The 15,880-nt window shown below is 46.9% G+C and overlaps 1 protein-coding gene across 5 annotated transcripts in view; it reads left to right on the top strand.

The window, feature by feature from the left end:
• The window catches only part of dscamb (Down syndrome cell adhesion molecule b), a 74,663-nt gene extending 58,783 nt beyond the window's left edge, over positions 1–15,880 (top strand). For 2 of the 5 annotated variants that reach the window (XM_057049055.1, XM_057049051.1), the window contains 22 exons: positions 4,259–4,455; positions 4,939–5,035; positions 5,115–5,243; positions 5,336–5,503; positions 5,989–6,059; positions 6,193–6,436; positions 6,704–6,850; positions 7,427–7,582; positions 7,659–7,795; positions 7,897–8,050; positions 8,128–8,245; positions 8,368–8,534; positions 8,622–8,720; positions 9,821–10,009; positions 10,153–10,443; positions 10,602–10,778; positions 10,994–11,024; positions 11,119–11,234; positions 11,307–11,471; positions 12,262–12,462; positions 12,546–12,848; positions 14,609–15,880. In XM_057049055.1, the coding sequence (XP_056905035.1) occupies positions 4,259–4,455; positions 4,939–5,035; positions 5,115–5,243; positions 5,336–5,503; positions 5,989–6,059; positions 6,193–6,436; positions 6,704–6,850; positions 7,427–7,582; positions 7,659–7,795; positions 7,897–8,050; positions 8,128–8,245; positions 8,368–8,534; positions 8,622–8,720; positions 9,821–10,009; positions 10,153–10,443; positions 10,602–10,778; positions 10,994–11,024; positions 11,119–11,234; positions 11,307–11,471; positions 12,262–12,462; positions 12,546–12,848; positions 14,609–15,117 (3,866 nt within the window). In that variant the 3' untranslated portion in view covers positions 15,118–15,880. The remainder of the gene's footprint in view (positions 1–4,258; positions 4,456–4,938; positions 5,036–5,114; positions 5,244–5,335; positions 5,504–5,988; positions 6,060–6,192; positions 6,437–6,703; positions 6,851–7,426; positions 7,583–7,658; positions 7,796–7,896; positions 8,051–8,127; positions 8,246–8,367; positions 8,535–8,621; positions 8,721–9,820; positions 10,010–10,152; positions 10,444–10,601; positions 10,779–10,993; positions 11,025–11,118; positions 11,235–11,306; positions 11,472–12,261; positions 12,463–12,545; positions 12,849–14,608) is intronic. The other 3 variants (XM_057049053.1, XM_057049054.1, XM_057049052.1) reach the window with 3 other exon arrangements.

Raw genomic sequence — 15,880 nt, 5'->3', positions numbered from 1 at the left:
TGTGGGCATGAACAATGGTAGCACACGTCCAAATATAAGACACAAACTCCAAATTCCCTTCTTCATATGTGAGTAGTGTTGTTGTAGGCAGTCTTGGACTGGTGCTCCTTCCTACAGTGACTCAGTATGACATTCAGTGACACGTGCTCAGCCTTGATGTGGGGTGGCTGACAGTGTCAGGATCCACCCGTCATTTCCTCCTGCCTGATCCCCCCACTCCTACTCTCTTTGTTCCCCCACCCCACCCCCACCCTTAAGCTCTCTCTCTGGTCTAGCACTTCCCACTCATGCTCTCTCCTTTAGCCATCCATGTTTTATTAGCAGCCCCCCCTGTAATATTGCTGGATATTAAAAAATATACATCAACCAAGCAATTATAGGCTATCAAAAGAATAGGTGCAGCCTGGGGCCCTGCCACTGCTGCACAGAGGAAACTGAGATGAGATGAGGAGGAAGCTCGGGCCACTGATGCACCAACAAGATCCATGCAGATTGTCGAATATTTGATTCACTGCAGTCTCCACAGTAGAAATTTTGAACACTTCAGCATTTAGCGCATTAAATTCACACGTACATGAGGTCACACAGAAATTTCCTTATGCACACAGAACAAAAACACCATACTACTCCTACAAGCATTAAAATCCAATAGACACAGAATTTAGTGCCGAGGACGTCGCACACACACGCACAAACACACACACACACACACACACACACACACACACACACAAGTATGCATCTTTTCATTGCTACCCCTTTAAGTAAACAAACAACAGTCTTATCTGTGTCAACTTTTGCTGCCCTACCTCCGATTAGAGGAGAAAACAGCCCGCGGCGAGGAGCAATAACATTTAGAGAAGATTATTTTAATAGGACTCATAAAAATTCATAGTTGCTATGCAAAATAAATCAGTGATTTCCTTCACAGGGGGAGAAAGGGGTGATGATGTGAGGGAGAGGGAGGGGCTCCCAGTGAATAAGAGATGAGCTTTAAACGCTGGCAGTCCCATGTCTGACACTTTCCATCATGTCAGCGGTGGGCGGGGGTTGCCTTTATACTCACACACATGCAAGGGAAGATGTGCAGAAGAGGCATGTTAGAGACTGTCTGTTTTTGTGAAGGGTTAATGATTTCTGGCTACACAATGTGCTAATTTCTGAGTCCCTGCACGAATTGATCATTTTATTGGCAGCTGCTAGCCTGGTCAAAATGACAGAAAACCACTTTTTGAACTAACGGGAAAATGACATTGACACTTCTAAATAAGTGCACTTAATTAAAAAATAAATCACAATCATTCACATTCCTGCAGGGACTGAAATCAAATCAAATCAAATCAAATCAAATCAAATCAATCTTTATTTATATAGCGTTTTTTACAATCAAAATTGTTTCAAGGCGCTTTCCAGAATCCCAGGCCTAACCCCTAATAAGCAACAGTGGCAAGGAAAAACTCCCCTTTAACAGGAAGAAACCTTGAGCAGGACCAGGCTTATGTAGGAGGACCCTCCTGCTGATGGCCGGCTGGGTAGAAAGAGAGGAGAGGAGAGGAGAGGAGAGGAGAGAGAGGAGAGGAGAGGAGAGGAGAGGAGAGGAGAGGAGAGGAGAGGAGAGGAGGAGAGGAGAGGAGAGGAGAGGAATCCATGACCCAGTGGGGTGACAGAGGCCTGTCAGGTGATCATGTTTCTGGACCCCGGCAGCCTTGGCCTATAACATCATAGCTAAGATGTGACCTAATGATTAGACAACCCCCTAAGTATGATAATTTGTCTGTCTATAATAGTAACTGGAACTGCAGAATTAGTAACAATAAGCTTTTTCAAAGAGGTAGGTTTTAAGTCTGATCTTAAAAGTAGAGATGGAGTCAGCCTCCCATACCTAGAGAGGGAGCTGGTTCCATAGCAGGGGGGCCTGGTAGCTAAATGCTCGGCCCCCCATTCTACTCCTAGAGACTCTGGGAACCACAAGTAGACTAGCATTCTGAGAGCGGAGCGGTCTATTGGGCTGATAAGGTATCACTAGCTCCTCCAGGTAGGATGGCCTCTGAAAAGAAGGGTTTTAAAAATTATTCTAAATTTAACGGGCAGCCAATGAAGAGATGCCAGTACAGGAGTTGATCTCTTTTGTCAATACCTGTCAGAACTCTGGCTGCAGCATTTTGGATCAACTTAAGGCTTCTTAAAGAGTTGTTTAGACACCCTGATAATAAAGAATCTAAATGGATTCATTGCATCAATACAGCAGAGTGGCTTTGTTAACTCTTATAGTTAGAACTGTTTGGATGATGTGTTGAAAAAGACATTTGAAGCGATCTATGAACGCTGCCCTCTTGTACTCTCTAAGTTCCCCCCAGGCGTGAGGGTGCAGTGGTGGACTGATCAGGTGTGTATCTGCTGGTGTCTGCTGGGCCTGGCAGACAGAACCCAGTGAAGATCAGAACCTGTCAAACACTGAAGTTAGTCAGTAAACCTCAACTATGACCTCCACTAACCTGCCCCGTGATCCAGAAAAGATTGGCCAATTATAAGGCCATTATTGCACTTGAAGCACGTATAATTGATGATTCATTATGAATTCAAGCACTTTAAGTGCCTCGTCATTGTCTGATGTTTGTGGCGCTGCGAGTGTGAGCAGATCTGCACCAGCCTGGCGCTGTGATGAAGCCAAAACAAATGATTACAAAGTCATCTGCTAACCCTATCTGACCCAGAGGAGGAGCGTATTGTGCGTGTGTGTGTGTGTGTGTGTGTGTGTGTGTGTGAGAGAGAGAGAGAGAGAGAGTGAGAATAGCAGGACAAACTGACTTGCCTGCTCTATATGAATAATCAAGGCACTTTCTTTCGGTCTTCAGCTTGTTCTCTCTCTCTCTCATCATTAAATCATCTCCGTCCTGGTGGGAGCCTGCGGAGGGAGATGGAGTGAGCGGGTGAGCGAGAGGGATCATAGTTAGCGCTGCAGGGGTACATGCTCTCCCTCTCTTTCCTCCATCGTGTAGCGTGGTTGAGATGTGTCATGAGCAGTTTTTTTTTCTCCATTCTGCTCTGCGCTCGCCCACTTAGCTCCCGGAGACACAGCCGCTCTCATGCACACATATTCATACATATGCAGGGAGAGTGTAACACTCACACTCATCTACACCGACACTTTCTTCAAGAACGCGCACGCACTCACACGCTGACTCAAGCACACATCTATTCTGGGGAGGGAAGGCCTCAAACATCCACTACAAACACCTGCTGGATGTCGTGGCAGGTCCCGTCCACAGGTGCTGATCCAACATTCATCTGGAGCCGTCAGACTAACCTGGCTTATGTTAAACTAGATGAAATTAATTGGTTTTACAAGTCGGTTCTGTAATGTCTGAATGGGGGGACGATAATCAGAAGATGCTTTCACAGCCAAAAGCGTGAAAATGACAGAATGAAAGAAAATAAGACTGGAGACTGTGAGTAGTAGAAACACACGTGCACACACACACTGCTGCTAATGAGCCCGGTGTGTGGTTACGCTGTAGTGCCAGACAGGCCCCACAGTCACTCCGGTGGGAGTTCAGTCAGGAGTCACCACTTTCTTTTGCTCTTCAGCGTCAGAAAGCAGCACGTTGCCGCTCGCTGTCACTATCAAAGCAGGCGCAGGCTTACCTGAAGGGCTCCGTTTCAATTTCAAAGTATTACGGGAGACAGGTAGACTCAAACAAGAGTTCGCCAGGGTCCCCAGAGTCTTTAAATGGATGTTATAATTGTCAGAGACGAGAGAGAGAGGGAGCTTTCTCAGCACAAGTCATGACATGACAGAACACACTCATCACATGCTAATGACTTCACTTCCTGTTCTTTGGTGACATAAAAACACTTTAACAGAGATGTTGGTAGGAGAGAAAGAACATATGCAAAAACACACATTTCCAAGCCCCCCTGATGTTTTTTTCTGTTACACCACTACCAAAGTAAGTTGTGAAAAAAATTAAAAACAAATAAATTCAGAACACAAAGGTCTTCTGCACAGAACATCTGAAGAACCAGATGTGACAGAACATTTTATCAGAACAGAAGTGCACTCCATCATCACACACTGCTAAGGCTTATCGTGAACTCGTGCGTGTACTTCTAGGGTGTTCTTCTTCTAGTTGGAAGCCCAACCTTTGTGACAGAGCAGGAACGTTCCACCTAAAGGTAAAGGGCAGCTCAGACGCATCTGAAAGTTTTAATTAGAAATTTTCTTTTTTCTATTTGCTCCCCCTAAACCTCTGCTCAGTCCCAGCCATGATCACCTCCTACCCAAACACCACCCTGGCTACGCAGGGTGAGGAGAAGAGGATGAGCTGCATCGCCCGCGGTGAGAGGCCCATCATGGTGCGATGGGAGAAAGAAGAACGCATCATCAACCCGGAGACTAGCCGATACGTGGTGACCGTGAAGGAGGTGGCCGATGAAGTCATCTCCACCCTGGTGGTGAGTTCACTGATGACAGCAGATGGACTAGATGGTTTATTTGTACTGTAGGCACTTTTCTGGGCCTGCTGCCTGATGGCTGGATAGGGTGGTGGAGAGGGTGAGAGGGATTAACAGTGCAGAAAGTGTCCGTGGGGTCAACCAACCTGGTTGAAGCTGGTTGAGTTATAGCAGGATGAAATGCTGAAGGTGAGGTTGAATCATCTACTAGATGGAGTCAGAGATGATGGACAGTCTCAGTCCTGAGACGTTCAATGGACCCCACCTGCTCCACCTTCTGTCCCTGGTTGTGGAGCAGTTGGAGGAGGACTGAGGCTGATCAGGCCTGCTGGTTTTGGGACAGAGCATCAGTGCTGGTCACATGGGCCACCAGGGCCATAGCATCTGAAGATGTTATTGGTGTGTGCAGGGAAGAAGATGGGAGCTAGAATGCAACCTTAGAGGAGGCCTGTATAAATTGTAAATTGATGCTGGTCTCTGCAGATTATGCCGACAGTTCGTGAGGATTCAGGTTTCTTCTCCTGCCATGCCATCAACTCCTTTGGTGAGGACCGAGGCATCATTCAGCTGACAGTACAAGGTAAATTCCTCCTCCCTTCTTACCCATAATCCCTCAGAGGGGTAGTCCCGGCCGTAACACCACGTGGTGTTGTTCTCAGAACCGCCAGATCCCCCAGAGGTGGAGATCCGCGAGGTTAAAGATCGGACCATAGCTCTCCGCTGGACCATGGGCTTCGACGGCAACAGCCCCATCACAGGATATGACATTGAGTGCAAGAACAAATCAGGTAGATGCACAGAAAGTGCCTGAGGAGTGACTCATCACCATTGTACTATTTTTGACCAGTTGTGAAAAGAACAAGCCTGTTTTCCCCTCCAGCATCATGGCTCTCAGCCCAAGTGACCAAGGATGTGTCGCCGCAGCTCAACCAGGCCACCATCATCGACCTCCATCCCTCCTCCACTTACAACATCCGCATGGTGGCCAAGAACATCATCGGCAACAGCAACCCTAGCAATGAGCTCACGATAACCACCGATGAAGCCGGTTGGTGATTTTTTCACATCAAAGTCAACACTGAGAGTCAACACGGTGTCTCCCTTCATCCATTTTTAAACAGAAGATGTTTTGACTTCTAATTATTTAAGGGCTATTTTAAATGACGACCTTCATCTTCTGTATGTGGAGATACAGCTAAGTTAATTGTTGCTTTTATTCTGCTCTGTCGGTGTTCACTTACCTTCTATTGACCATAATGGTCTCCCCCCACAGGCACCAGCACATTAAAACACTCATTTTCAGAAATTCATGACTAAAAAAAGTCATAAAGTTGAAATGAAGTGAAATTAAACATGCATCATTTTTGCACATTATCTGGGTGATGACGGAGCTTGCACTGGATCTGGTTGGTGACGGAACTCGTTTGAAATCATTGTTATTAAGCTGAAACTCCGATAGGTTTTCATATGAACCCATTAGTCAACGCCCCCACCTAGTGGCACTAACTGGAGTTACATGTCCTGCATGTGCAGCTCCTGATGGACCACCGCTGGATGTCACCCTGGAGCCCACCTCCCCACAGAGCATCAAAGTATCGTGGAAGGTAAAGCCCACATCTGTCGCGTTTGTGAAAATGAGTGTCACTGCTAGATATTTGCTGTGGATGGTTGAATAATGATTCTTTTTTAGTCGGTCATTGGGGTGAATGTGTGGTTTATATGTTGCTCATCCTCCAGCCTCCTCTGAAGCCCCTGCAGAATGGGGTGATCCGGGGATATCAGGTGGGCTACAGAGAGTACAGCCCTGGTGGGAGCCACCAGTTCACCATCATCAGTGTGGACACCACAGGGGACACCACAGAGAGCATCACCCTGGACAACCTAAAGAAGTTCACTCAGTACAGTGTGGTGGTGCAGGCAGCTAACAGGGCAGGAACCGGGCCGTCTTCACAGCAGGTGGTCACCAAAACCCTTGAGGACGGTGAGGAGCCATTCTGAGTACTTCTGAAATGGTGAAACAGGTCGTTTGCTCTTCACGTGAGGTTACTGCCCTCTACTGGACATTTCTAGAATTACTTAAGGCAAACCTTTCCTGAAATTTTCATATCTGAAAGACATTAAGAATAAAAACTAAAAGACATACTTTGGTTTCCACACACTCATTCAGTCATTTTTATATTCAAGATTTGGTCTTTAGTGCTCCAGAAGTTCTCTTCTGACACTCTCTGGCTTCTCTCGTCTATCTTAGTTCCGTCTCGGACCCCTGACAACGTCCTGGCCGTAGCCAAGTCTCCAGAAGTCATCTCAGTGTCTTGGATGCCTCTGCCCAGAGATGTTCTGAATGGGAACCTGCAGGGATACAGAGTCATTTTCTGGGCGAACCTGCCAGATGGAGGTACCAACATGCTGCTTTTGAACGCTACAGTCAGTTCAACCCTCAGTTCAAACTGTAGGTGGGAAGTGCGACACTGAGTCAAAGGCAATGCAGAGGCTTTCTGGTGCCTTTTACATTATATCTAATATTATGTGGTGTCAACATTATCTATCGTGTTTTCTGAAGATGATTAAATCTACGGAGGTGAAAAACCTAATCTGACTGTGAGGATTTAAGGCACCTTCAGTCAGACATAGGCAGGGGTGCACAGGCGCTTTACTGGAGCCTCAGGTGTTTTTCTCCTTGAATCAGTCTGCTTCACCATTCTTCAATAATTCACAGTTTAATAACTGAATGAGGGACACTGAGCTCAGCTGTGGGCTGTAGGACACCAGACAGGACAGGAAATAAAGGGGGTGATGGACATAGATGAGAGACGACTTTTAAAGCTAATCTCATAGGCGAAGGAGGTCCTTCGTCCAGAGTTCAACATTCTCATTGCCGAATCTATGGTCTTATATCACATTGGTCAGTGTTTATATCGTATTGATCCACTGGGTTTGTAGTGTAAATCCAGACTTTCTGTCATCTGTGCAGAACTGGGGGAAATCAGGAATGTGACCACCATTCAGCCGTCACTGGAGCTGGACGGCCTGGAAAAGTACACAAACTATAGCATCCAGGTGTTGGCCTTTACCAGCGCTGGAGATGGCGTTCGCAGCGAGCAGATCTACGTCCGCACCAAAGAGGACGGTAAGAATCCAGATATTTCCAGAGATGTGGGTCGATGGCAGCGTTCTGAGCCCAACCCTGTGCTCTTCTTCTGCAGTTCCTGGTCCTCCAGCGGGGGTGAAGGCTGCAGCCTCCAGCAGCTCTGCCGTGTTTGTCTCCTGGCTACCTCCCCTCAAACTCAACGGCATCATCCGAAAATACATCATCTTCTGCTCCGACCTTCACCCCATGGTATTAAGTATTTTTTAGAAACCCGATAGTTTCTGGTACCAGCAGGTGTGCAGCAATAAGTGGAAGTTTGTGCATCTGCGGTGACAAGCTCTCTCCATCCACAGGTGATGAGTGAGTTTGAAGCGTCTCCAGATGCCTATTTCTACAGGATCCCCAACCTCGCTCAAAACCGACAATACACTATCTGGGTAGTGGCTGTAACAGCTGCTGGTCATGGAAACAACAGCGAGAAGATCACAGTAGAGCCTCTGGCCAAAGGTGCTGCTGAGCTCTGAGTACAGAATCCAGAGAGTTGCCTGTTTGTACCAACAAAAGGTTGTTTGCACTGTTTTTAGCTCCAGCCAGGATTCTAACCTTCAACGGGACGGTGACCACCCCCTGGATGAAGGACATCATTCTACCATGCAAGGCTGTTGGAGACCCTCCGCCCACTATCAAGTGGATCAAAGGAAGGTGAGTCTCAGGCAACATCTGCACGTCATCCTTATCAGTGGACGCCATGACCTCATCGTAACATCACATTATCCACCGGCAAATGAGGGACACTCGGCTCTTCTTCAATAAACTTTTTCCAGCGCCAACGGAACTCCAGCAAATGTTTTGGTTGATGGTCGCCGCACCGTCGATGGCAACGGCAGCTTTATCATACGCACGGTGAAAGCAGAGGATTCTGGGAACTACAGCTGTGTTGCCAGCAACAACTTGGGCTCAGATGAGATCACGCTCAACCTGCAGGTTCAAGGTGAGCAGCAGCTCTGGCCCCACAGGCTGCGTTACTTCCTACCAACAAATTAACTCCAATGTGTAATAAATTTTCATTTGTTCTCAGTTCCCCCTGATCAGCCTCGCCTCACTGTTACCAAGACTACTACCACATCAATCACATTGTCATGGATACCTGGAGACAATGGAGGGAGCTCCATCCGAGGTCAGTGGTGAAAAACACACAGGTGCACTGCAGCGGACAGTTCATGTGATGGCTGCATACATAGATAAGTTACAACATGCAGGGTGCAGGGTGCCCCCACCCTGAGAGTGCCCCCTGTTTAGTCACCTGCTCCTCATTATCTGCTACTCTGAACACTCCACACACGGCAGATTAAAACCTTCAGCGTCTCTTCGGGGGGAAGATTAAAGTGCTCCATCCTGAAGAAATCATGAGCAGATTACTTGTGGTGATTTATCATGGCTCCGCCCCCTAATGACAGCGCTGCCAAGCAGAGCTGTGCTCACGGTCCGAGCTCTCTGGGAGCACTCATTTCTGATATTTGGTTTATTTCCCCACTCACAGCATAATCCATCATCAGTGCACACCCACACACACACACACACACACACACACACACACACACACACACACACACACACACACGCACATAGATCTGTGTCTGATTGTCTATTTTTAGTTGGATTTTCACTGCGGAGCTAATCATTAACGCTTGCTGAGCAACTGAATAACCAATCAGTATTCTAATTATTTATGGTGCACAGAGGATGAACCACACGATAGACATCACTCTAGATACTCAACTGTAATAACACAGTAATAGATGTAATAACTACAGTTGAGTGACCGTTATTTCATTTAGCAGTTTCTTCAGAATCAGACAGAACTCTGCCAGAAGCAGGGATGGGTCATCTCAAGCTACACCTGCTGTTTGACCCTCAGGAAATGATATGTGGGATCACACGGAACAATGGCAGAGGTTATAACCACCAAAATACAGAGTTTGGAAGCAAAAGGCACCATAGATTCCACTGCAGTGATACGCTAATCTAATTCATGCTAGCAGAGACCAAGAGTCACATGATGGTGACACAAATCTGCGTCCAAATTCAGGTTGTTTATTTTAAAAATATATAAATACATAAGCGATCAAGTATCGTTCTTTATTAGTGTTAATTTGTGGACATCATACGGGTGTTGGTGTAGAACCCTAGGTAACATGGTGCAAACATGTGACACACACACTGTAGGTGAAATGAGATTGTTGTTGAACGCCGCTTGCCACCCCCTTACTTTCACAGGTTACATTCTGCAGTACTCTGAGGACAACAGCGAGCAGTGGGGCAGTTTTCCCATCAGCCCCAGCGAACGTTCCTACAGGCTGGAGAACTTAAAATGTGGAACTTGGTACAAATTCACACTGACAGCCCAGAATGCAGTGGGACCCGGGCGCATCAGTGAGATCATTGAAGCAAAGACTCATGGGAAAGGTAAGAACTGTATCTGTGTGATAGCCATGGGGCATAGATGTGTCGGGGGGGTGGCTACAACACAAAATGTTTATTTTTAAGTACCTATAGAGCCTACCTATGTGGAACAAGCATTGTAAAGTTATTGTGGCTTTCCATCTCAGAACCACAGTTCGCCAAAGAGCACGACCTCTTCACCAGCATCAACTCTACCAGGGCCAGGCTCAACCTGGCTGGATGGAACAACGGCGGCTGTCCAATCACATCCTTCGTGCTGGAGTACCGAGCCGTAGACTCCACCACCTGGACCACCGCCCAGCGCACCACGCTCACCAAGAGCTACATCCTGTATGACCTGCAGGAGGCCACATGGTACGAGCTGCAGATGAAGGTCACCAACAGCGCCGGCTCAGCAGAGAAGAAGGCCATGTTTGCTACCCTCAATCCAGATGGAAGTGAGTTTGGATTCCCCGCCCCCTCTTCCTGTCAGTCATTAAGCACCAAAAACACAATTTTTACGTATTTTAGGACAAGACAGATTTGTTTTAAAGAATGATCTGAGCTTGTTCCACCAGTGTCTTCATCATGAACCTCTAAATGTGCTGATTTCTAGGTACCATCCCTCCACTCCTGAAGACAGGAGACCCCATCTCAGACAACATGTCGGGCAGTAGTGGACTGAAGATGGTGGTGACGATCACCTCAATCCTCGTAATAGCGATCCTGGTCTTCATCATGCTAATGGTGCTGAAGAGGAGGAGGAGGGAGCAGAGGCTGAAAAGGCTCAGAGGTGGGCAGGAGATGAAATTATGCTTCATTCTGAGAAAAATTAAACTGCTGAAACCAGAAACGCCATGTGATTTAGTGACCTGCTGCAAAAGAGTTTCCAATGAATAGTTGGAAATAGAGGCCAATATACAACAATAAAAGTCTCTTATTTATAACTGGGAGTGGAAGTGGTCTTATGGAATTAACTATACCAAGGAATGTTTGCTGGCTTTGCAGATGCCAAGAGTCTGGCAGAGATGCTGATGAGGTACGTGTGGTGCTCTGGGTGGGTGACTATAGAGGAGTGTGTTTGGGTGGGGCCACTGGTCGTTGTTCATTTCTGTTCTCACTCACCTCCTCAGTAAAAACACTCGTACACCTGACACAGTCAACAAGCAGCAGCAAACCCTACGGATGCACATCGACATCCCCAGAGCTCAGCTGCTCATCGAGGAGCGGGACACTATGGAGACCATCGGTAAGAGACGCCATTTCAATCCTCCCGAGCATTGAAACCCCGTTGTCCTGAGCCCGTTTATCCATCCCTCAGATGACAGGTCCACTGTGCTGCTGACCGACAATGACTTCGGGGAGACCAACAAGCAGAAATCCTCCACAGTGACCCACACGGTCCACTACCAGTCTCTGTCCCAGGCCACAGGACCACTGGTGGACGTGTCTGATGCCAGGCCAGGAACCAGTGAGTCCCACCACTGTCAGTGCTCAGCATTTCTCTCCTTTACTACTAACAGTTGTGTGCCCGTCCTGTCCTCCTCCCCCAACATCTGTAGTTTTGCTGTTCTCAGGTTCAAAATCGCTACACAAATGCACATTGATGAGGATGAGTCATCTTCATTATCATGACGCCTCCCAAGGCTGCATCTGAGCAGACGTGTGCCGAGATGAAGTGATAGGATTAGTTTTAAATGACCACAATATTCTTACTGCTGCGTAGGTTTCAGTTTTATTAATAGAGCATTCTGGACTCATGGAGCATTTGATACATTTGTCTTTATAGACAATAATCTCATTTGAGCACAATTACACGCACACGTGCACGCTCTTGTGTCTGGGTGACTGGACCTGTCCTGAAGACAGACCTGTTTTGCTGACCGAGCACTCTTTTGTCCGTCCCTCCGTCCACGCTCAGATGTGTAGCGACCTCCTCCAGTTACAGCAACATTGTGGGCCGCTCAGGTCCGAACCAGAACTTTCTAAGGGTTAGATGAGTGAAGAGGCTCAGCAGTGATCAACAGAACCTCCAGTTTCAGCTTAAGATTCAGTAAAGACTCACAGATGTCTGTTGGTGTGTTTGTGTGTGTAATTGTGTGTGAATCTATTTTTAACATTAAAATGTAAAATTTTAATCAATAGAATAGATTTGTCCAACATCGTGACAGAAACGTTTATATGTCCTTCATTACAGTTAGTAATAATAGTTTTATTTACATTTTTAGACTTAATTGATCTCTTGCATGTAAATAATTGTAAACATGTGATGTCAGATCCAACAGCCAGACGCACTGCCAAAGCTGGACCTGCTACAGCACGGAGCCGCTATGCTAGCCAGTGGACCCTAAACCGGCCACACCCCACCAGCTCCTCCCACACTCTGACCACCGACTGGAGACTCCCCACACCACGTGCAACAGGCTCCGTGGACAAGGAGAGCGACAGCTACAGCGTCAGCCCCTCACAGGACACAGGTACAACCGACATACGTGCCACAGCTCAAACATGTGATGGAGCAGAAGAACGTGGCATTTTAATGCTGTTGCGTGTTTATCAGATCGCGCACGGAGCAGCATGGTATCAACTGAGAGTGCCTCCTCCACCTACGAAGAGCTGGCCAGAGCCTATGAGCACGCCAAGATGGAAGAGCAGCTCCGCCACGCCAAGTTCACCATCACAGAGTGCTTCATCTCTGACACCTCCTCCGAGCAGATGACTGCCGGCACCAACGACTACACAGACAGCCTGACCTCCAGCACGCCATCTGAGTCGGGCATCTGTCGCTTCACAGCATCGCCGCCCAAACCTCAGGATGTCAGTCGTGTCATGAACATGGCCGTGCCCAAGGCCCACAGACCTGGTGAGAACATTTATGATCACTTTGGTCTGTAACGTCTGTCCCGTCGTTGTACATGTCCGATCCAGGCCCAACCTGCTCAGTGGTTTTGTTGCATGTTGCTATGGAGGGTGTTTCCTCCTGGCAACCTCCCTTGTTACATGGGTACAGCAGAGATCTAAACCTGAGGACTCTGATGATCTTTGTAAATGACCAGTATCTTATAATTATCTCTATTAATGGACCACACTTATGAAAGCCACCACCAGGGGGCAAATGCAGCGCATTCTTTCATCATGCCTTCTATTCATCTTGTGAGGCTCTAGGCAATTCTGTATTTAATTGTTACAGGGCTCTGTGGGCTGTTACGGACCAGTATGGTGTACCAGCATTTCTCAGTTTTAGGCTCTTTCTACAGCGTACCAGGACTCTTTACAGCGTACTGGGACTTTTTAAAGTTTACTTGGACTTCTCACGAATCTGTCATACCCGGTCCTGTTCAATTTCTCTCTGTGATTTGTGATCATCACCAATAGCTAAACTACATTATCCAGTGTGCACTTGTATGTGCCGAACACCTGTCCCTTTAGAAGGCATTACCTTCTAAAGCGGTCTTGCGAACCAAGTGTGCTAGAAAAGCCATAAAGAAGAAATCTCACAGTCGTTGAATGTAAACGTTAAAAACAGGTTGATTTGCAGCTTTATCTGAGTAGGATGTTAGTGAACCAATTTACAAATACTGGTGTGGCCAGAAGAGGACTCGGACTAGTGACACTGAATTTAAACAGGACAGATGTTAATGCTTTTTTTACAGTGAAGAGCAGCCAGCTAGCAGTAGCGATTCTGCTAACACAAGTAGCCTCTTATTCACATGATGCCAGTGGTGCCAACAATAACCCCAAAGGTCTAGAAGGGCCAGACTAAAGGTGGTCTAAAGGATCACACAAGGCATCCACAAGGTGCACCACCTAATTTGCCTGCCAACAGCTGAATAAGGGGGTACCAGCACTTTTCTGTTCCACTTAAAGAGCTGAAAACATGTGGACTACCACAAAAAATTCATGGCTAAAAATTACTTATTACAAACTGAGGAGACATTGAACAGGTGTTGAATGAGCAGCTGATATGCAGAAAGGGCATCTTCCCATGGATTCAGAAATCCTTCCAACAATGTAAATATTAATACATAGAATAAAGGAAGAATGTGGGTGATGTCCGGTTCAGTTCAGAGTGTTGTTGATGACCCTCTCTGCTGCTGCTGCTGCAGCAGCACACAGAAGCTCTAATTTGATGCACAAGAGGCGCCGGTGGAATTGTTTCCTCGGTAACGATAACATTTGGATTGTGGAGCTGGGAATGTTCTCTGCACATTTCCCTGATATTACTGAATACATTCACACTTGGTGAGAATCAAATAAGAATTATTTGAATGTCACCCAGGAGGCAGCAGAGAGCAACTGAAAGAATCCTATTTGCTGGCTGGATTTTCTCACGATCAGGATACCAATGGTCTGGGAGGTAAAAATTAAGCCCCATCCAAGTAAATGGCACCATTTAAGTTTCCTGTCTTGATGTAGTTGTCCCCTCTGTTGTAACCTGATTGGAGCAATGAGACACTTTGGTGCTGGACTGGTGTCCTATCCTCTCAGGGGTTGAGCCCAGCTCATGAAGCCTGGAGGAAGTTTATTGTTTCTCTTGTTGATTTTCATGTGTTTCAATTTATTGCCTCCCTTCCTCTAGCCCTCCCTGAGTTTTATGACCATTATTTGTTTTGTCTATCTCAGCAGGGGAATTGGCCCATTTGCCGCCTTACCTGCGCATGGACTTCCTGTTGAACCGTGGCGTCCCACTGGCAGCTCGAGGTGCAGGGGTGAGCAGCAGCAGTGGCAGTAGCAGTGGAGGAGGTGGAGCAGCAGCAACTGGAGGTGGCAGCGGAGCTACTGGAGAAACAAGAGGAGGGGGAACAGGAGGAGCCGTGGGCCAGACCTGCCTGGAACCACAGAGAAACCGCACCCTGAAAAGGCCACCTCCCATGGAACCCACCCCAATGGAAGTGCCCACGCCAAGGGAGGTGCAGCAGTGGCAGCCGGGAACTGCCTCCACCCTCCCCCACAGGGATGTCCGGGAGAGGGGGGAGGCCCGGGGGGAGGTCCGGGCAGAAATCTCTTCCTCGGGGGACCTAGTCCAAGCACAGGCTGCCAAGCTCAGCACTTCCCAGGAGTCACTGCTGGACTCCAGAGGACACCTGAAACAGAGCAACAACCCGTACGCCAAGTCCTATACGCTGGTATAACACACCGAGGACAGTGCCACGGCGGGTCGGTGCAGACTGACCGACACCACACCATGGACCCTTTTCACAACAGAATTGTTGTATATAGAGCCGTTTCTGACATGCGTCTGAGGTGGTCGCTTTTCTTTCAGCCTGTCTTTCTTTCTCTCTCTTTTCTTTCTTTCTTCTCACTCTTCTCTGTTGCTTTGGCACTTTTTCATTCTCTCACCTCTTCTGATGGATTTCCTGTTTTTATTTTCTACTCGAGTATTCTTTTATTCAAAAGTGACAACATATGAGGATTGCCAAAATGATTTATTTAAAATTTGAGACAGAGAAAAAGTACTATTGAATTTATAACAAGGACAATTATATTCATTATAATTATTGCTATTATTATTATTATTATTATAGAAAAACACAAAATATCTAAAAAAGAAGAAGGGAGCAGGAGGAGGACTGATATTTCTGTAGGAGAACATTCTTTTCTTTATTTATTTTGTTTTATTGTCGCAGTGTGATGAAATGTTTGGAATTTTAGCACCAAGAGGAGCCGAATAGCCGCGTGGATGGATGGGAGTGCTGACGCTGAACATGTTCCAGCCTCCCTGACCACTGCATGGCCACTGATCCAGAAACGGAATGGCTGGAAACCCAAAAAAAGAGAATTTTTTTGTCACACTATGAAATTATACAATGTGAATATATATAAAGAGATCACTTTTATTTGTGGATATTATGGGGAAAATGATTTGGTTAATAAAGTCTTAGTCATGTTTGCACA

The sequence above is a fragment of the Takifugu flavidus genome, chromosome 12 (genome assembly GCF_003711565.1).
Source record: "Takifugu flavidus isolate HTHZ2018 chromosome 12, ASM371156v2, whole genome shotgun sequence".
NCBI lineage: Eukaryota > Metazoa > Chordata > Actinopteri > Tetraodontiformes > Tetraodontidae > Takifugu > Takifugu flavidus.
This window is presented reverse-complemented; position numbering and strand designations above follow the sequence as displayed.